General features: G+C 34.5%; 1 protein-coding gene across 1 annotated transcript in view; it reads left to right on the top strand.

The window, feature by feature from the left end:
• DCBLD2 (discoidin, CUB and LCCL domain containing 2) overlaps positions 1-23,173 on the top strand; it is a 101,590-nt gene that overhangs the window by 54,402 nt on the left and 24,015 nt on the right. The window contains exons 7-12 of the mRNA XM_074300992.1: positions 4-44; positions 3,110-3,322; positions 4,337-4,461; positions 9,609-9,759; positions 11,613-11,699; positions 11,884-12,006. Coding sequence (XP_074157093.1) covers positions 4-44; positions 3,110-3,322; positions 4,337-4,461; positions 9,609-9,759; positions 11,613-11,699; positions 11,884-12,006 — 740 coding nt within the window. The remainder of the gene's footprint in view (positions 1-3; positions 45-3,109; positions 3,323-4,336; positions 4,462-9,608; positions 9,760-11,612; positions 11,700-11,883; positions 12,007-23,173) is intronic.

The following is a 23,173-nucleotide window of genomic DNA, read 5'->3' as shown; positions in this document are numbered from 1 at the left end:
TAGGGGACAGTTGTCTTCAAGTCTGTTTACTTTTAAAACTAGTGGTAAGTCCGTTATTGACTTTAACATTTAACTTGAAATTAGGAATATATCAACCTTAAAAAATTAGGAGTCCTGTATTTGTTTGCCATGGCTTACAATTGAATTGACTAAACACTTATGCAGAGATTGCTGTTTAAACACCAAGGAGTAAATGATAGGGAGAATATAAAAGAATTATAAGACAAAAGTCCTGTTCTAGACAGGTAATTAATATGTGCAAATATGAAATGTAGAAATCAAAAATGTATGCATACATGAAATGGTTTAAAGGAAGCCTACTTTATTGACATTCTGAATAATGTAAAGATACATTAAAAAAAAAACTCTAAAAATTTATAAAAGCTAAAGCTGATCCTTGGCCTTCCCTCCACCCCACCCAGCAGCCTAATGGAGAACCCAGCAGCCAGAGAACTATCCCTATCTAGTAGCCATAGATTTCCCCTGTAACCCTCCCTCACTAGTGACAAGGGAACCCATAGTCATGGTTTTCACCCATTATGGTCAATCAGAAAACATTTATTAAATGTATGTTATATATCAGCCACTGTGCTACTCACTAGGGATAACAAATATGTAGAATAAAGCAATTTCTACTCCACTGCTATCACTAAACAAAGATAGATTTAATGGGGTGACTGGGGATTGAGAGAGAAAATTAATTGGGAGAAATTTGCAGGGATTCAGAGGCCCATTACTTTTATAGCTATAGTTACAAAACTTAAGAGCAGGAAGTAAGGTTATATGAGGTTTTATAAGTGAAAATTAAGCAATTTAGGGAATTATGGCATGAAATAAAATTCTTATTAACAAATCAGAATTAGACATATATTTTGATGCCTCCATGATATCACTAATGGTTGTAATCCCTCCTTTACTACAGTAATTCCTCATCCTTCAGTGTCTCCTTGAATATTCTTCTCAATATATATCTCATTGGGATCTACCTAATATGCTAGGTATTGTTTTCTGGTGTTTTTGTTATATCTCAACTACTAGTTTAGCATTCTAGCTGTCATCTCTTGATTTCATAATAAGACCAACCCACACCTTTTCCAATCTCATGTCTCAAGGATGTCTTTTATAACAGTTATCATATACAAGATGCTGTTAACATTATGTTGTAGCCGGCCTACAACTCATTTTGAGGCACCTGCAAATTTGATTCATGTTTGATAATTTTCTATGATCCACAACTATATAGAATCCCTGGGAAGGTATTGACATTGCAGTTATGAACTTTGACAGGAATGAGCAGTTTGGAGTTCCTAAGAGTGATGAGGTTTATAATTTCCCTTCTCCAGTGCTTATTCAAACTAGACTGCTTGAGTGGGCAGCCTGTCCAATTGCATATCACTAACTGGACAATAGACTTTATTTACTTGGTTTCCCTGGATGGATTATGAGTATGATCACATTTTTCCACTTAATAATATTTTATTTTCTCTGATTACATATAAAGATAACCTTCATTCACTGTCTGTAAGATATTGAATTCCAAAAATTTCCCCTCTTTTCCTTACCTCCCCTCCTAATCAGCAAGCAATCTGATGTAGATTATACTTGTACAATTATTTTAAGCATTTCCATATTTGTCTTGTTATGAATGAAAAATCAGTAAGAGGGAAAAACTATGAGAGAGAAAAATACACAAAAAAGTTAAAATAGTATGCTTTGATCCACATTCAGTTTCCATAGTTCTCTCTCTGGATGTGGATGCTATTTTCCATACCAAGTCTGTTGGAATTGTCTTGGATCACTATTGCTGAGAAGAGCTAGTCTTTTATAATTGATTATCACAAAGTCTTGTTACTGTGTGCATTATTCTCCTAATTCTGCTCACTTAATTCAGCATCAACTCCTGTAAGTCTTGTTCACTCAACTCAGCATCAAATCATGTTAAAAGGGAATGTGGGAAAACTGAGATACTAATGCATTTATGAGGTGATTGAACCATTCTGGAGAGCAACTTGGGCTATAAAAACTCTGCATACCCTTTGATCTAGCAATGTGTCTACTGGGTCTGAATTCCAAGGAGAGTATAAAAGAGGGAAAAGGACTCCCATGTACAAAAATGTAGCATCCCTTTTTGTAATTGCAAGGAACTGGAAACTGAGTAGATGCCAGATGCTTGTCAGTTGGGAAATAGCTGAAAATGAATTATGATATATGAATATAATAGAATATTATTGTTCTCTAAGAAATGATGAGCAGGCTGATTTCAGAAAAGAATGGAAAGACTTACATGAACTGATGTTAAGTGAAGTGAACAGTAGAATCAAGAAAACATTGTACACAGCAATAGCAAGATTGTATGACGATCGATGGACTTGGCTATTTTCAGCAATGAGGTGATTCAAAACAATTCTAATAGATTTGTTATGGAAAGTGCTATCTGCATCCAGAGAGACAACTGGGGAGATTGGATCAAAACACAGTATTTTCACCCCTTTTTGTTGTTTGTTTGCTTTTTTTTTTCTTTCTCCTGGATTTTTCCCCTTTTGATCTGTTTTGTCTTGTGCAGCATGACAATTGCGGAAATATATTTAGAAGAATTGCACATTGCTTATTATTTTGGCAAAGGGGAGAGGGAGAAAAATTTGGAACACTGTTTTACAAACATGAATGTTGAAAACTATCTTTATATATATTTGGAAAAGTAAAATATTATAAAAGAAAAAATAAAGAGTAATAAAGGCAAAGTTGAAAGAAAAAGAATGTGGATAACTAAGCTGGTAGAAATACTTATATGTTGAATTTAATTTTTTAAAATGTTAAGTGTTATAAGATATATAAGCTTTTGGTATTTAAATCTAAGTTAATAATAAATTTTTAATAAAGAAGAAATAAAGGAGAAAGTAAGAGTGATAAGCTGACTTATGTAACATTTTCAAGCAAAGGTGACTTTTGAGGCAATCAGAAACTTAGATTTTTTACATTTTGGAACTTGTAGGTTTGAAATATATGTATATAAATACGTGTAAGCCAAAATTCAAATTCTTACAGTTAGTACAATTTCAATTGAAAATTTAGTTTTTGGGTTTTTTTTGTTTTTTTCTTTAAATTTGAGGCTGTTATGGAACACTGGGAATGGAATCTGGAGTTATCCCCGATTTTCAGATAACAGCATCAACTGTGTGGATTGACTACTACACGAAGCAGCCAAATAGTTGGAAACCTGAAAAGGCCAGACTGAAAAAACCTGGACTCTCTTGGGCTGCTAGTGATACTAACAAATATCAGTGGTTACAGATAGATATGAATAAGGAAAAGAAAATTACAGGTAAGTGACACCTCTTATTTAAGAACAATTTGGGATAGTAATATTCCAGAATCCTTATAGAAAGGAATACTTCAGTGATGTGACAATTTTCTCCTTGACCCTATTATTTAGCTTTTTGTCAGTGACTTGAAGCCTGAGGGAGTGTGTTTATATAAAATTTGGGGTTGACACAATACTAGAAGGATAACAAGAACATTCATTGAATTCATAGAATTCAAGAAGATCTGAACAAAGCAGGAATTGACTGAAATTTAACAGGAATCATTTTAGAATATCCTGCCCTTAAGTCCAAAATGGCCTAACATTTATTATTTTGTAAAAAAGGCAAGGTTTTACTTAATTGCAAATTCAATGTGAATCAACAATTGGTGTCTATCAAAATTGTTAGTTCAATCTTAGCCTTTATTAGTGTACACCTAGAAAAGTGGTGTACATATGTATTGAATTTTGGGAACCACATTTTAATAATTACTGACAAATTAAAAATATCTGGAGAGGCAATTAGATTGATGAATGGTCAAGAAACAATTTATATGGTTTAGTAGTTAATGTCATAGTTAACTGTTGGTAGTAGCAATAAAAGTACCAGAGTTAAAGGAGAAAGGGTTTATTTTTCATTGATGCTTAAAACTATCAGTTAACCAATTGAATGATCATATCTGTTAAACTTTGTTACTTTTTCTTAGTGATGTAATAATTGAAATACATTTCATAATTCTGCTTAAATTAAAAGCCTTCAAAATCTTTCTTTTCTCGTGTATACACACACACACACACACACACACACACACAAATATACACAGCATTAAGCTTGTTAGCCTGAATTTTTCCCAACTTCATGAAAGATATTCAATATTCAATATCAAATATATTAAAGTTTTTATGTTAAAAGTACTCATATCTCAGATATTTGCAAAAAATAAGTAAAAAAGAACTGTTAATCATTAGTTAATGTTTTAGTACTTCAATCATTGGAAGTTGGGTATTTATGAAAATAAACCTTATTGTTCATAGGCATTATAACCACAGGATCCACCGTGGCAGAGCACAACTACTATGTGTCTGCTTATAGAATCCTCTATAGTGATGATGCCCAGAAGTGGACAGCATACAGAGAACCTGGTATTGAACAAGATAAGGTAAAATTATTACTATTTTTTGTATCATAGATAATGTCAAAGTAAATAGAATATTCAGAAGTAGAACATATGTTGAAAGTCTAGGGAGTCTTTCTAAATGACATGTAAGATTAATTTATTTCCTTTTAAGAAATGTTATTTACTTGAGTTGGCACAAATAAAAATATAGATCAATATTCGGATTTAAGGATAAAGTCATAGAAAGTTAAAGAGAATGTTGTGTCATATCTCCCTCTTCTGGTCATTTTGGGTAATCCTTGGCCTTACCAGCATGATATGGTAGTTAACAAAATGTTAAATAATAAATTTATTTTCTTTGGGTTATGTAGCTATTTAATATAGAATAAGATAAAAATTTATGTAGAACTATATTGAAAGTGCCAAAAAGTAACATACAGGGATTTTTAAATCCATTCTGTAGACTAAAGACTAAAGTTGTGATAATCAAGATCTTAAATTTAAAAGTGGCATTTTGATTTACTTATGTGTTTATATATATGACTTTTCTAATTTTTAAAGAAAATTTTAAAATAATAAAAAATAATTGAATTTATAATAAAATAAGCCTTTATAATTATGTATTTTAGAAAAATAAAGCCCAAGAGTAATTGAGATCATAATTTTCTGGCTTATTGTTATGGATTTAGAGCTGGAGGCTCAGAGAAGTTAAGAGGTATTATATAGCAGAGCAAGGATTTAAACCCAAGTCTTATATAACTCCAAATACTTAAATCTTTTCCAGTAAATAGTTATCTGGCTGTTTGTTGAACATAGTTGGCTTATTGCTTTTTCATATTGAGATTAATTCTACAGATTAGAGGAGTATTAATGAAAAATCTCCATTATATTTCTTGTCACTAGTAGATAGAATTGATAAATGGGAGTTTGACTCCATTAAAAAAAAGGATTAATATGACTCTTTATTTAGTTAACTAATTTATAGCATTTTACTGAATGTATCGATGGATTTTTTTAAGGTAATCAAAAATTGAAACTTATTAACAGAATTATAAAGCATTTATTAATTACCTACCATGTGCCTGACATTGTGCTGAGTACTGGGTGGAGTTATAAAGAGCCACTGAAGTTAGGGGATGGAGAGGTGACGTGATCAGACCTTTCCAGTAAGATCAATTTGATGGATTGGGGCAGGGATGTACTTTACGGGAGGGAGATCCCCTTAGCAGACCTACCAGGCCTGAGGTGATGAGCGCCTCTGGTGGGGGGGTGGGGGAGGCAGTGATGAGAGTAGTAGAGAAGGGAGCATATATATTCAATATGAGGTTTGAAGAATTTGAATTGCTAAGACCTGGCAAATGATTGGGTGTAGGGAATAAGTGGGGATGACGCCTGGATTATAAATTTTGAAACTGGGAGGGTGATTGCAACAACCACAGTCATAGGGGAGTTAAGAAAAAATGAGAGGGCTTTAGTAATGAGTTTGGTATTGGTCATGGTTGGTGAGACAGACAAATTTGAAATGATTAAATAGGCAGTTGAGTACATAATGTTTCATTTTATTCTCACAACCTGGTAGAGGTAGGTGCTTGTTCCCATTTTACAGATGAGGAAACTGAGGCAAACAGTTGCGTGACTTGCCTGGGATCATTCAGCTATTAAGTGTCTAAGGCGGGGTTTGAATTCCATTCTTCCTGACTTCTGGTCCAGCTCTCTATCCCCACTGCTGCCACCTTGCTACCTGTATAAGACATTCAAAACTGAATGACTACCCGGCTCATATTTTTGCATCTTCTCTTGGTAACCCATACTGACATTTGATATCCATTCTGATATTTTCTGTTGTGCTGCTTCTCCAACTTCAGTTATCTCCTTTATTCCACAATTTAATCTATCTCTGTAGACTCATAGACTTTTACCATCTCATCTTAGACCACTGCGCTGCATTAAGACAATAATTCTACTTCTAGATTTCCAACTCAGGTGACTTCTAAGATTCTTTTGGATTGATCAGATTTGATTCCAAGAATACTATCTTTATGTCTGCATGTGTATATGTGCTTCACACAAAAGTCTTACAATTCTTTATTATATATACTATTAAAAGTCTTATTAACTTAGTACATTTCTTATGTAAAAGTATCTGTTCTTCTTCAACATGGGAACATGTCTGTTCCTCAACTATGCTTTCCAACTCCAGCAGAAATTTTTGGGGACAGTTATTATTATTATCAGTATTCTTTTTTGGTCCCATTGCTAGCCCTTCTCTCCCCATCCCCCAGGCTTCTCCTTAACTTTCTCCTGGCTCGTTACGCTTCTCCCAGGACTTCCACCTTCCTCCTCACTCTGCAGTTAGTCACTCAGCTCCACTCTGTCCTCAATGCCATAACCTTTTTCTCCATTCTTCCACCCAGATTCCTTGCTCCTATATCTGTATTCATTTCCCTTTTGATTTTTCTCTCTAAAAATTCTTCTCCATACCATAGAAACTGTATTAAAATTATGAATATAAGAAGTAGGTAGAAGTGTTTTGAACATGGATAATTTCTATTCCTGATTCTGACTTATCAAGAATCATGTTCTTGGCCACCCAAATTGGAATTCTAAATATATCTTCTCTTATTGTTTTTTTTAAGTATGCTATTTTAATTTTTAAAAGCAGGTTTTATTGATACCTTTTGCTCATTGTCACTTCCTAATAAACTTTCCCCCTTCCTTGAAAACAGTTAAGCCAACCAACTTAGTATGACTGGCTATATTCAAATTGAAATTCAAACTAAATTCAAGGTGTAATTAAATTTCCCAGCTTTATTGTCCTTTACCACCAAAAGGGAGGGAGTATTTAAGCAGGGATCTTAGAAATATTGTCATAAACATTGATTATTTACTCCAGCAAAAGTACTTTTAATTTATCCAAATCCTGAGAAAAAAAAAGGCTTCCAGACTAGTCAATACAAGGTACTTGGTCATTTTGAACACAGTTTTTACAATAAACATGCTTTCCAAATGGCTTATTTTAAAATAAGTGTTGGGCACACAAACTAGATACTTGCATGTAAAAGGATATCCTGATTCATCAGTGGTTGGATGACCCATTTATCAGATATATTTTAGACATTATCAGGTATATTGGTGTGACTGAATTTCTTTCCAGCTCTCAGAGTCTACCTTCATTAAGAGAACCATCTCCAGTATCCTGATCTATATCTGGCCACTGGCCCAGATGGCTCTGGAGGAGAAAGTGAGGCACGTGACCTTGCCCACTCTCCCTCACTTCAGTCTTCACCTGTATGTCATAGCATCCCCTCCCCGATGTCATGGCCTTCTTTGAGAATGAAGGACAACTGCAATCTCTCTGAGTAGGAGTAGGAGGAGCTGCCCCTCTGGGGACTGGACTGGAACTGGCCAGTTGGGTCAGCTCCTCTCCTCCCTGCCCTCCCCCACGATTTAGAGTTTCTTATTTATCATCTCGGGAAATCCTAAGTGCTGTGAGTTTCTTATTTGACTTTGTGAAATTTGTAAAGGTATTTTAGTATTCTGTATTGAATGTGTGAGTTTTGAGAAGTGCAATTAGAACAAGAACTTTGTTCTCATCTCTGTAATTAATTTTTCTTGCAGCTAGTTGTAGACTGTCTTTGCTACAGATTAGTGGATAGGCCATTTTTAGATTACCTAATAATATCATCCAGGTGAAGTGCAAGTCCTGAGCAAGTTATTAAACCTCTGTTTGCCTTAGTTTCCTTATCTGCAAAATGGGGGTGATAATAGCACCTATTTTGCCAGGTTATTCTAAAAATCAAATGAACTAATAATTGTAAAGAACTTAGCAGTTCTTGGCATGTAGGGAACATTATATAAATTTGATTATTATTTTTTGGATTGTTTTAGATCGTTTAGACAGAAATGAATTGAGTTGACAGAAAGGTATAATTGTAGGAGATGTAAGATAGAAATCATAAAAATTGGTGACTAATATTTTTAGTGTTTTTTGGTCTAAATGAGTTTTGTATTTTTGTCAAAAGCTTTTCTGCATCTCTTGATATTAGTCAGTTGTATCAATATGATATATATTCTTTACTATTTTTAATGTTAAAATAAGATTTTATCCTTCAATTAAACCTTTAAAAAAAACATTGAGACAGTGGCTTGATTGTCATTTTCCTGTAGGGGGAGACATATTTCTATTATATGTGAGTGAATTCTCACTTAGTATTCTTAATTCATGCTAAAGTATTACAGAAAGGCTTGTGAACATATTTCTTTCTGCCCATGATTTTTCATGTAAACTTAGAATTAAAATTAATGTGTAACTTGCTATTGTAAACATATTTGTATTTTTACTTCAAAGGATTCCTTACTCAAATTAGTAACTGAACCTACCAATCCAAAATTCTCATTAATTTCTTGAGTCATTTGAAAACAGTATGCATATTTCATATTGAAAAAATAAATCATCAATAATTTGGCTAGTTTCTTAGTTATTAGTGTTCAGTGTTTAAAGAAATTAATTTTCGTTCATATTTTTTCATTTTGCATCACATTTAGTTTTTAACTTAGACTTCTCTCTTTTCCTACCCAGTGAACTGTCCTTTGTAAAAAAGAATAAAAAAGAGTTGGGGGAGAAAGCAGTTCAGCAGAATTAATCAATATATTAAATGAGTTTGATAGTATCAACAGTATTTCCCAGCCATGATTTCCACTTCTCTATAGAAGTGTAGATGAATCATTTAAAATCTTTTTTGGATGAACCAATCTTGGTATTATTATAATTGTCCATTCAGTGTTAACTTTTGATTTTGACTTTTCATTTATATTGTTGGAATCATGACGTGTTCCTAGTTCTGTGCCTTCACTCTGCCTTAATTCATATGTTTTCATGCTTCTGTGAATTCTTCCTGTCTGTCATTTGGAAAGAATCTGTAATATTCCAGTCTTCTGATGACATACTTGCTTAATCCTCCTTGGTCAGTGGACAATTTTTTGGTTTCTAGTTTTTGCTATTATAAAAAGTGCTATTGTGAATATTTTTATTCTCGGTGTATTTTCAAATTTATGCTTATAGTTATTGTCACAGTTGTTGGTTAGCTGTCATTAAGGACACAGGAAAAATAGTAATGCTTAGTATCTCTTTGGAATCCATTTGGTTCTCGCTGGCATAAAATGCCAATTTTTGTTTTTTTTCCCCCTAGATATTTCAAGGAAACACAGACTACCACCAGGATGTACGCAATAATTTCATCCCACCTATTATAGCACGTTTTGTTAGAATATATCCCATAGAGTGGCACCTGAAAATTGCAATGAAAGTGGAATTGCTTGGATGTCAGTTTATTCCTATAGGTAAAGAACAGTACATATTTGCACTGGATGTGATTTAAATTGATTTTTTGTTTGTTTGTTTTTATCAATCCTACCAAGGAATAGAGGGAATGAAGTTTGTGTTTTCAGGCATGATTACATTACTTTAAACAGATATAAAATTGTGTCATTTTGGTCCTATGAGCTTTAAAAATGTTTTTCTTATATAAATTGTATGTAAAAATTATGTGCACAGCAGAACATAAGAGTCAAAATATATAATAATAAGTTTCCATTTCCAAGAAAGCGTATATAATAGAACACTTTTTAAATTCAGAACTACCTTTTTTTTTTTTTTTAAACTGCCTTGTAGTTTTTCTTTTGTTCTTTATTGTGTGTTTTTTACTTTATTCTTTTCCCCTTCCTTCTTCCCCACTTCCCCCAGACAGGCTATAGTTAAGCACGGATAAATTTTATGTTTACATATGTTTTCATAAATATATACACATATATACATATCCACATATACAAATATATGTGTATAATATGCTTTATCTCTTTTTTCCTATATCTACTACTCTTCTACTTTACTTCACTTGCTAGTTTTCCTTGCTATTACTCCCCATCACCACCCTAAGAATATCTTTTTCTTCTCACTTTATCACTTTCCCATTAATCTACATACTTTATCCCATGTTGTAAATCTACACATTCTTCTGTACTCTGCTTTATCCTCTTTCCCCCTCTTATTTCTTTAAAGATTTTAGAGAGTCTTATCCCCTACAAGGGGATAAATCTATATAAATTGTTCCTTCTTTAATATTCCCAATCAGGAATTGGATTTCAGAAATACCAGCCCTCCTCCCCCATTTAATTCCTTCCTGTTAGGGCTATTTGGCAAGATATCTCCTTTTCAAGTAAGTCACAAGTGGCCCTAGAATAAAGTGGGAGGTGAAATCTAAAGAAGGTGAAATTGATGTTTTTGTATAGCTTAATAGTTTGTGTATAGAAAAAACATTCTATGTTTTTAGCTAACATCCTACATATACAACTTTTGTTTCTGTCTACAATATTGAAATTTCCAAAAGAAGGTAAAATGATTCATGGATTTTGAATAAACTTACACCACTTTTTCCTTATAGCATTACCATTTGTACCTGTGCTTTTGACAGAAAAAAGTTTTCTGGACCAAAAAGCTCATTAAATTCTTAATAAACTTAAAATCTCTGTATGAGAGATATCTGATCAATTAGTGAGCAAACTAGAAATCTGCGTTTTTAAAAATGTGAGAACACTTTTCCCACCTTTGGTTATTTTGATAATCAAATTCTTTATATGGGAGAAAGACAACTGATGAGAAATTAAAATAAAGTTTTTAAAAGGCATCACAATTATAGAAAACTGCTAGGAAAATTTTCAGGTAGTAATAACTGAGGGATTGTGATATAATGGAGAGAGAGGTAATATCAGTCATGGGTTCACATCTTGCCTTTGAAATACACTGGCTAAATAATCTGAGGAAGTCACTTGACTTCTCACTCCAAGGAACTCTCTAAAAATTCTAGTTGATGTTCATTTGGAAAGGCAGCAAACAGCTTACTTGGGAGCAAGTTGAAATCTATATTTTAGTTTTCTTCTACAATAAATTCATAACTCCAGAGCACTTAATGACTTTTCCCCGTTTTTGTCACATGTAGCACTAAAATAATGATTTACAGATTATGTTTTACTATTTAGAAATTTAGAATTTAAAATTTGTGTGTAATGCAAAATATAGCTTATTCTTCTGCTGTTTCTCTTTGAGTATTAAATTTATATTTGTAAATTAGAGCATTTTAAGAATTTACAAAATCTTTATTTTTAAATTTAAAACTAATTTAAAAAATTGTTTCAAGGTCGAGTTCCAAAACTAACTCAGCCATCAGTTCCCCGAAACAACAATGACATAAGAAACACTACGGTCATTTCACATGTAGCCAAAGGTATGTATATTTTAAAGATAATTGATTTTTAGCACGTTCTTTTACTTAAACTTGATTCTTCTTGAAATAAGGGTATTTGATTATAAAAGACTTTTAACCTGTTCCAAAGTGATTTTAATTCTAATTCATTTGAGATTATGTAATCAAAGCAATGAACTTTTAAAAACTTCCTCTCCTCCCCCAGGTCGTGTTCCAAAATTCAATCGACCACCATCACGGCATGGCATTGACTTCCCTCCTCAGACTGATCAGACAACAGTGACTCCAGATATCAAAAACACTACAGTAACTCCAAATTTAACCAAAGGTATATGTTCTGTAAGCCTTTGAAATTTACTATAAATTATTTTTTCCCCAAAGCCATATAGATGAAAAATAATAGTATATAGGACTATTTCTTAAAAGTCAGGGTTTTCAGAAGTATTTCACATTCTAAGTGTGAGCCATGTCCCATGTTTTCTCCTTCTACAAGCTATTCTTTCAGTAGTTGACCTTGTCTCATACTTTAAAATGTTATTTTCCCTACTTGTATTGTCTTACTATTCCCAGAAGTTTTGTTCCTACATCTATTTTTCTGGATCCCATTCCTTTGAACTTCTTCCAGGATCACACTTGTAGTTCAGTTTAGTAAAGATTTTTAAAGTAACTACTTTTGTGCAAGATGTTGTGTTTGATGATGATGTACAGAGACAAACATGAATCAGTCCTTGTCCTCAAGGAATTTCCGTTCTACTGGTGAGATAATATATATCCTCATTATATCCACATAAAAAGACATGTATTTACAAAATAATTAGGGAGTGGGGCATGGAGTAGAAAATACTAGTAACTAAGATGATCGGAAAGAGCCAATTTAGGAGATGACATGTGGGCTGATAGTTTTAAGAAGCCTGAGATTTCAAGAGAAGAAGTTAGGTAAGGCACGTGTGCCAGATATGGACTGTGTGCAGAGACAGAGAGGAAGGAGATATATGAAAAACATACGTGGGACAGCTTGACTAGAATGTGAATTGTATGACTTCTTAAACTGTAACTGTCATGAGTCATTTTATAGTCTTTTAATTGTGGACTGTATTCTTTGTATTAAAGACAAAACAACAACAATGATAAAAACATATATTCCTTTATTAGAATTTTAAAACTGCAGATTCTCTCTTTCCTACTTCTTAGGAATGTAAAGGGATTCATATTGCTTCCTACAAAATACATACAGACAGACACACATTTATACACAATTCTTTTAATAATTGAGATCTTACTCTCCTTGTTAGAATTTTAATGCTCTGAAAAGTTTATTCTCCTTCACATAGACATTCTGAGTTAACTGTTGCATTGTAGAATTCCCGGGAAAGCAGCCATGAGAATGTCTATAAGGTTTTTGTTATCATTTTGAGAAGATAACTCTTTCTCTTAACACTAGAAAGTTTTAGAAGTAACAGTCCCTGGGAAGGTAATATCTATATTAATTGGCTGCATATGTGGATTTCATTGCTGAAGGCTTTTTTTTTTTTTTCCTTTAACCTCCAAAATTTTGAGGAAGTGTCCTGTTTCCTCAATTAACCCTCTCATAGTTAAGTGTTCTTCTGGGCTCGAAGTGCCCCAGAGCATTTAAGATCACAGATAAATTCCTCATCATCTGTCTTACTAGCCAACCATAAGTAATTTGAGAAATTCAATCCCATAACATGATACCATTCTTGACCAATCTCTGTGATCAAAGATCCCAAAGTGTTAAGATTAAGTGAAACAGCAAATAACACTTGATTCCATATAATTCACTATCCTAGAACATCCAAAAAGAAAGGAATATTCACAATATGTGTCAGAGATGGCACTTTATACTTATCGAAAAAGGAAAATTAAGATGACATTTGAATAGAAAATATCATGCCATCATTTTGCTCCAGTCTGGGCATATGCTTGTAGAGCTGCTGTGGTTTCCTCTTGTCTTCAATTGCTATAAAGAACAGCTTAGAATAAATTTCTTTTGGATGCATAAATCTTGTATGTGGGCTTTTTCCTTTTTTCCTCTGTAGTGCAGATATTGAATTATCACATAATTACTCCCTTGGCAAGAGGCATTTGCCTACAGATATAGAAATATAAATGGGTAGGAGAAACTAATCAAATCTCCTCATTTAAAACTTATACAGATAACCTACATTCCAGCAACTACATTGAGTTGCCCTAATTTAGCACAATGTAAAGTAGTATAATATGATTAAGTCAGGAAAGAGATGGTGGCACCAGATGGTGAAGGACGTTAAGTGGCAAAGGAGTTAATATTTTATCTTAATTGGTAGAATAATGGGGTAAGAGACTGAAATAGACCAGAGAGGCCATCTAATCCTGATCCTTCATTTATAGATGAGGAAACTGAGTCCCAACAAGTTTAAGTGAATTATTCAAGGTTTTTCAATGGTTTCAGAGAATTTGATTTCATGTCTCACATCAGAGGGAAATGTTTTAGTACCCTGAATAGGAAAGTTAAATGGCCACAATTAGTGGTCTCTTTTTTGGAAAGAACAGGATATGTGAAAGATATTTTGTAAGTAAGGTTGGCAAGACTTGGAAATTAACTGGATAGTTAGAGATGAGGAAGTGAGCATGAACTCTGGAAGCATGGTGTACACAGTGTAGAAAGCAAAAAGTTTAAGGAGAAAGATGAGCAGGACATACAGTTTAAAGGCAATTGGTAAGCTGGTTCTAGACTTCAGAGAGAGACCAGGAGAGATCTGGGAATTATCAGTATAGAGATAATAATTATCTCTATAATGAAGCTGATGAGGAAGAAAAGAAGGTTCAGGACTGAATCTTGGGGCACATTAGGGTAGGAGGTGTACAAGAGATGGAAGGAGCTATGAGACAGGTGGGAAGAGAGAACCAGGAGGGGCAATGTCATGAAAGCCCAGAGAGGGAAAAGTGGTCAGCAAAGTTAAGTCTTGCAATGAGCTCAAGAAAAGAACGTCATAATTAGCTATCAAGAGCTTAGTGGTAATTCATGAAGAGTATGTATATCATAGGTAAATTTAACCTGTTCTCCCTATTGTGTGGAGAGGGAACCCACCTTCCTTATTAGCACCAGCAACAATTACTGACCACCGCCATCAACTGGAGGTACAGAAATCTGAAAGTGGTGGGAGAACCCCTCCACCTGTTCGAGCCCTCACAGTTACCATCTAGGGAAACTTCTCGTGCTGAGATGAGGCCAGCTACCTCCCCCATCCCCGACTGCCAGCCATCTTATCACAAAGGTGCACTAAGCTTGCTGAAGGAAGAGGCATCCTGATGGACAAAAGGCACCACGTGCCAGACAACTTAGATCACTCCCCCCTAGACAAACACCCTCTAAGATGCTGGTGGAGGTGGCCTGGGACCTTGGGCCCAAGAGCTTTGGGGATAACAATGCTTTCAGCCTGTGTTCTTAGCCGTTGATGTAGGAAACAGCCCTGTGAGGGTATAGCCTAGGAGCTACTGGGTACCAAGAAAATAATGTTCTTGCCATGAAGAATCCTTCAACCTGGAAAAGGATATGATTTTAATCAGTGAAAATGTCATTTGAAAGGATGCATTATGGAGGTGGGGCAGAGTCAAGGAGGCAGAGGAAGAGGTAACGACTTCACTTTACCTTTCCTGAAAATTGTGTCATGGTGACACAAAAAACATGCCAAGCTGAATTCTGAATGGGACTGTCAAGAAAAAAGTCACAGTAAATCATGTTTCCAGCTCAGAGCACCTTAAGAAGATAAATATCTGGAGACAGTGGGAGTCAGGTCTAGCTAGGAGAGTAGCAGTGGATACAGCCTCAGGTTGTAGAGGCTCCAGCAATGGCTGTGAACAGCTCCAGGGCCCAGGCTAGTGAAAAACCAGACAAAAAGAAGTCTCCTAAACTAGCATTGAGAAATGGATCAGGGGCCATTTGTCACCCATTACCCAGGTCTGTGTCACAGGAGAGGCCACAATTACAAGGGAGCAAGAACCTACCCAGGGTAGAACCAGAGGATAGACCGATAGAGCAGGGACCCTACCCATCCGCAGATCATACTACTTTGGAAGCACCAAAAACTTCCAGGCCCCCAGATTGAGCTGTGAAAGAAATAAAAGAGAGAAGATATAAAGAAGGACATAAAAGAGAGGTTTAGATTAGACTCTCCCCCAGAAGTAAGCAGTACTCAATGCAACATAAAGGGCAAAGCCAAGAAACAGGCTGGAAAAATGAACAAGCAACAGCATAAGAGTCTGGTGATAAAAATTTATTCTGGTGACAAAATCACAAACTCAGAAGAAAATGACTTGAAAACATTTACAAGCATTGCTTCAAAGATTGCACAAAGCTATAACAAAATTCTTGGACCAATTAGAGAAAGAGATTTTTTTAATACGAGCAGGAGAAAAAATTGGAGAAAAATAAGAATTTTGCAAGAGAATTAACGTTTTGGTAAAAGAAGAGCACAAATACTCAGGAAAATAATTTCTCATTATTAGTTATATGAAAGTTAATGATTGTGAGGCATCAAGAAACAAAAGTGAAAAGTTAAAAACAATAGAAGAAAATACAAGTATTTCATAGGAAAAACAACCAATGATTTGAACAGAATTGGTTAAAAAAAAAACCCAAAAAACATTATATTTCATAATATTATAATGGCAAATTATCCAGATATTTTAGAAATGGAGAAAGTAGAAATTGAAAAAAATCTACCAATTTTCTCCTAAATGAAATCCCAAAATGAGAGCTCCTAGGAATATTGTAACCAAGATCCAGAACTCTTAGGTCATAGAGAAAAGACTGAAGGCAGCCAGAAAGAAGTAATTCAAATTTCACAAAGCCATAGTCAAGAACACACAAAAGTAAGCCGCTACCTTGATAAGAAGTGGAGTATCTGGAATATTTTTTGGAAGGCAGAGGCCTAGGATTATAATCAAGAATAATCTACCTAGCAAAACTGAGTGTAATACTAAGGTGAAAATGTGAGTATTTAATGAAATGGAGAAATTTCATGATTAAAAGACCAGAGTTGAATAGAAAAACATGTCAGCATGAGTGAAAAATCATGAAGAACTAAACAGGTTAAACTATTTGCATTCTTGTTTGAATGATTTCTAAGAACGTCATTGTCCCTAGTCAGTAGGGCAGTTAGAATCTACTTAACAGAGTTCATGGATGTGAGCCATTATATTGCGATGACATCAGTGAAGAATGGAAGAGTAAAAAAGAGTTATATTGGGAAAAAGGAGTTAAGGAGGGGAAGAATGGGGAAAATTCTGTCACATAAGTGAGGTATGCATGGAAGAGTTAATAAAGCGGAGGGGCTGAAGAACAGGTAATATTTGAACCTTATTCTCATCTTACTTGTCTGATTCAAGGAGAAAAGAATATACACACAAGTTTGGGTATAGAAATTCATCTTAGCCAATTGGGAAGTAGGAGGGAAAGGTGAGGTGTGGGTATAAGAGTGTAAGGATAGATTAAAGGAGGAAGATGGTCAAGAGCAAAACATACTCTTGGAGGGAATGGTGTAAAAAAAGAAAAGAATCAATATAAATAATAGGATGGAGGGAAATACACAGTTAATACTCAAAGCAGTGAATGTGAATAGGACAGTCAAATGGCATAGAAACCAGAATCCAATCTTACTGTTTACCAAAAACATTATAAAACAGAACACAAAATTAAAATAAGGGACTGAAGCAGAATCTGTTTTGCTTTAGCTGAAATAAAAAAAGGCAGAGGTAGCAATCATGATTTCAGATAAAGCCAAAATAAAAATATCTCTCTTTAACAGAGATTATCAGGGAAACTATATTTTACTAAAAAGTACTTTAGACAGTAAATTAATATCAGTACTGAAGTGTATGCATACAATGGCATAGCATCCAAATTCTTGAAGGAAAAGTTGAATGGGTAAAAGCAGGAAATAGTAAAGCTATATTAGTGGGAGACCTCAGTTTACCTCTTCTAAACCCAAATAAATCTAACCATAAAATAAACAGGAAGAGTTATTTCATAAATTAAAATGTATATACGTGCATATAAAACTGTTGATAAGAAACATAGTCTATAGGAAGGAAGTTGAGATGAATAAAATTTTAGAAAAGTTAGATAAAGGTAGGCTTCTAAAGCATTGAATGGGAATAGAAGGGGATATACCTATTTTTCAGCTGTGCACAACACTTTCCCAAAAATTGAACTAATATATCAGGGCAGAAAAACCTCACAAGCAAATGCAGAAAGTAGAAATATTAAATGTATCCTTTTTTCTGAACATTACACAAAGAAAATTACATTTAATATAAAGAAAGAATAGATTAAAAATTTATTGGAAATGAAATAACTTAATCTTAAAGAATCGGTCAAAGAACAAATCTAGAAATAATCAATAATTTAATTTTAGATAGTAAAAATAAGGCAACATAGCAAATTTTGTGAGGGGCAGATAAAGTAGTTCTTAGGGGGAAATTTGAGTCACTGTCAGCCAAATATCAATAAAAGAAATAACAAATATCATCTAAGAAAACAAACCTAGAAACCAAGAAATTAAAAACTTCCAACTAAACAACAAAATTGGAATTTTGAAAAATCAAAAGAGAGATTAACAAAATTAAAAGTTTTTTTTTAAAAAAATGGCACTGCCATCTGATTTAGCACTGCACCTTAAGTATCATGGGACCTTTCCATCTGACTTGCCTCTGAATCCTTCCATATATGTTGACTCTCCATTAGAATATGATCTCTTTAAGAGAAAGAATTCTTTTCTATTTGAATAGCTAAAGATTAATGATTTGCAAATAATAAGCACCCAAATGTTTTATTTATTCACTGTCTGAAATATCAATTGTCTCCTATCTTTAAAAAAAAAATCCTATATTATAGATCCAGAGGGAGAATTTAGCATACAGTTGCTTTCCACTGCCTCTTGCATACTCTTATTCTGCACCTTCACTTGGCAACTGATCTTCCTCTAATATCATTCCACGTAATCACATAGCTTTCTCCATTTCATGTCCATGCTCTAGTGACTGAGGCTCCTGGTAGGAATTGTTTCAACACCATCTTGCCAACATTCTCAGTGAATTCAATGAACACACTGACCTCTCAATTCATTAACTACCATAACCACTAAGTCCTCTATTACGTCATGATGCCTCCTAGAGGAAGAATACCTCTAACTTTCAATTTTCAAATCTGTTGAGATTCTTGGAACCCTATAGCCTTGGCTATAGAATATGCCTTTGAAACTAATCTTTCATTCACCCCCCCCAAAATACTATACAAATATTCTTAATAGAAGTATTTAATTGATATCAAAAATATATTTGCTGCAGAGGAATTAACTCAGTCTCAACTGTAGCATTCAGTCAAAATTTACTTCTAGTTAATAAAGATAGAATCCATTATAAGGGACTTGAACAGTTGGTCAGAAGGAGATTATAGAGGACCCTTTGCCAGCATTAGGTACATTACTCTTGCATTGTCCATTTGTGGTTACAGATCAAAGACCCAGGGTGAGGAAGAGCACTAGAGCTTGTGATCACTCATAAACAAGAACACAGACCAAGAGAACAGTGTGACCATACCTCCCCTTAGATCATACCACCTTAAACGAACTGAAAACTTGCAGATCCTCCAAACTATCTCTGAAACAGCATACAAAAAAACCTAAAGCTTGGAACAGTATCCTCTCCAGCCTAGGAATGGAGTCCAACTTGAATATAAAGTTAAAAATTAAGAAATAGATTGGGGAAGTAAGCAAACAACAAAAAGATCCTGACCATACAAATTTATTATGGCGATAGGGAAGATCAAGATACAAACACAGAAAGCAATGAAATCAGAAGAGCTACGTGCAAAGCCCCAGAAAAAAAAATATAAATTGGTCACAAGTCCCAAAAGAATTCCTGAAAGAGCTCAAAAAGCATTCTAAAAATCAAATACTAGAGATGGAGAAGCCATGATCTAAAAAAGAGCCTAGGCACAATATTTCAAGAAATTATCAAGGGAAATTACACTGAAAACTTAGAACCAAATGATAAAATAGATATTGAAAAGATCCACTTATGTCCTGAAATAGAGCCCAAAATGAAACCCTCAGGAATATTAAAGCCAAATTCTGGAACTCTTAGGTCAAGAAGAAAATATTGAAAGCATCCAGAAAGAAACAATTCAGATATCAGAATAGTACAAGATTTAGCATCTTTTTATTTAATGATTGGAAAGCTTGGAAGATATTATTCTGGAGGACAAAGGAATTAGATTTACAACCAAGAATAACCTACCCAGCAAAATTGAATATAATCTTCCAGAAGAAAAATGGTTATTTAGTGAAATAGAGGACTTTTAAGCATTCTTGATGAAAAATTCAGAGCTCAATGGAAAATTTAACTTTCAGAGAAAATTATTCATCTTTTCTCAGTTGTCTCAGTTTTTCACATATTAATTCAATACTGTTCTTTCATTTCATCACATTTAACTTGCTCTAGTTTCTAATAAGTATCATCTGCAATAAGAGAAAATCTCTTATCTTGAAATGGAAAAAGGGGACCAGTACAATCAATTTACCAATAAAATTTAGGTCAAGAATTCAAGGCTTTTTTATATACTAATGATGCAGCCTAAAATTCCATCTTGTAGGAGAACCTTCCAGAGGCTCCATTCCTCAGAGTATTTTCCATTTTCCATTATTTGATTTAACGACTGACATCCAAATGCAAATAACTTTTTCATGAAAAATAGTTATTGGAGAAGCCAACCAACGGCCTAGTAGGCAGGGATGCATTGAATTATTAAAGCACTGTATGTGGGTCTAGATACTTAGCCCTGGCAAAATCATATCCAGATCATGAAGGACAATAACACTGCAAAACACAGGGAAGTATGATGTTAAATTTATCATTTCCATTGAACAATAGAAAACTCATGTATCTGACCCATTTCAGGAATCATTGTTTGAGGAACCATTGCATTTCTCATAAAGGCAACTGTGGATGAAATTTAATGGTCTATATAACTGTGGCATCTGCACAGTAACCCCCAGGGCCCAATAATAGTCAGGGAACTATATTTCAAAAGGGGTTTAGCAAGTGACTTGCCATGGAAAAGGGACTGCTCCAGAAGCCTAATATTGATTTAATCTGGTGATTCATTGAGACCTGCCACTATTTCTTATGGACTTTTAAAAATCCGTGCCACATGGGATCACAAAGACCTAGAGGGAGAGGGTGCTGATCACTTGAGGACTAATTAGAGCTTATTCTGGGCTCCACACTAAATAGGTAGATTTGGAAGTGACTCGCTTTATAGGGCTCATTAAAATATCAAGATGGGAAATATGATTTCTCTCAAATGTGAAAAGTGATGGAACAAGTAAAAGTAGCTTATACATACACCTAGAGTCAACTGGATCATCTCTTTATCTGATATATTATCTAAAGCTTAGCCAAACAGGTGGGATTCTGGATTTGTTATTCTTCTTTTATCTCTCATCAATCATGCTCTAATTTAGGACTTCTACTTGTTTGTGGCCTTCTCTATACAAGCTAACATTACATTATCAGTATAATTGTAGATTTCCACACCCTCAAGAAGCGAGGTCTCTTTCGGACCTCTGGTTACCACCTGAGCAAGGATGATAAAGGTGTACCCTGGGCTTTGATCCCCTTTTTGCCTCCACCATTCTGCCTTGGGCTATAGCTGCCTTCATATGCTGGATCTTGCCTCAGTACCTGTGGTCTCTAAACTCTGGAGTATTCTGGGGGCCTCCAGTTTAGCCTCCCTTCGTTTCATTTCCAGATGTGCTTCTGAATCTGATCTTTGATACCAGCCTCATGAATTGATACCTTTCTTCACTTCCACGTGGTTCTGTGTGTTGTCCCCTTGTTCTAGGATGTAAGCAACTATCTTTTTTTTCTGCTTGCATTTGTATCTACTTCACTCAGCAAATACCTGACATATAGTAAATAGTTAATAAATGCTTGTTGATTGTCCATTAACTTGCATCAGTCATGATTATGGAGAAAAAGACATTAATGAGATCGTTAACTCTTTGCCACTTGCCTGACGCCTACTCTGTTGATGTCATAAATGGCCATGGCATTACAAAAGTTTATTGACTTCTCTTAATTATATATTGTAAATAACCTATTATTGTTCACTTTTCACAAGCCACAAAGGGCTGTTATAAGGGGAGTTTGTATAATGAAATAGTCTAGTCTCTTATCTCTATTATTCTGGAGGAGACACTTTTCTTTCTGATACTCCAAGGGCTTTGGATGTATCCACAATAACCACCACGATAGCTGGTGAATGTGCCTAACATAGGTAGTTACCATTAGGAGCTCAGATTCATGTCCCCTGGTATACACTCTCTCAGTTAGCCACCACACCTGGTACACAGATAAATTTCTCTACCTGTCTTTACCTGAGCAAATATGCCTCTTCCTTTAGGGGAAAGATCACTTGAGGTCCTTTTTACATAATAATCGAGCAAGATTGGACTACCCCTTGAGACTTTAATTGTCCCTGATAAATAATAACCTTCCTGCCAGATATATATTATATTAGAAATAGCAACCCTTTCTATCATATATTGCCACTGTTTCTAAGCCGTCATAATTTAGTCATATGACTTCCTCAGGGTACAAGTATTTAAAACTACCCTAGGGATACTTATCCTAACAGTACCTCAAATCTGTAAAGGCAGAGTGGCTAATTTGGAATGGTCTTATAGGATAGGAGTCTTTAAATAATGTCCTGAATTTAATTAGGGCAAAAGGACTCTTCCCAATCTGGTGCAGATAACAATCTTGTTAACATCCCCATAAACTACCAATCATCTTGTTTATCTCTTGTTTCAAGAACCATAATTAAGGCTTCTTGTAAGAAAGGATAGTCTTACTCTCTGCCCACCTAATGTGGCAGACATAGCATATCATCTCTAGGAAGACAGCTGCTGGTGCTATCTCATTCTATTTTTGTGGTAATCTGGTAGAGAAAGTTCTAAGGCCATTCAGGTAAAGGTTTGCTCAAAAAGCAGGATCTTCTTATGTCTAAAACAAACAAGGAATGGGAGTCATGGTTTAAGGTATAAATTCAGTCACCCAAGTCTATCCATTTTAAAATATTTACTCACTTCTCTATTATCCCCTGTAGGGAATCATGACAAAAGAAAATCATTGTTGTGAGACCAGATATGCAGAATTCCTCATTTTAGCTGCTTTAAAAAAAAAATCTTATCTGGCTTTGCTAGGCCAGATCTACTATAAACTCTCCAAAAGATTAGATTCTGCAGCTGACAAAAGTTGTCTTCCCCCATTTAATCATACTGTAATTAGTCCTGTTCTGATGAATCATGTATCAAGATGCTAAAAAGCTTTTTGTCCTATAGCCTCTCAGGTTCCTGTGTAGTAAAGATGTTCCAATTCCTGAGCCCTGAGAGGTAGTATCCCTGGAGAATAGTAATGGAAAGCCCTGAGGC

The sequence above is a fragment of the Sminthopsis crassicaudata genome, chromosome 3 (genome assembly GCF_048593235.1).
Source record: "Sminthopsis crassicaudata isolate SCR6 chromosome 3, ASM4859323v1, whole genome shotgun sequence".
NCBI classification, from domain to species: domain Eukaryota; kingdom Metazoa; phylum Chordata; class Mammalia; order Dasyuromorphia; family Dasyuridae; genus Sminthopsis; species Sminthopsis crassicaudata.
This window is presented reverse-complemented; position numbering and strand designations above follow the sequence as displayed.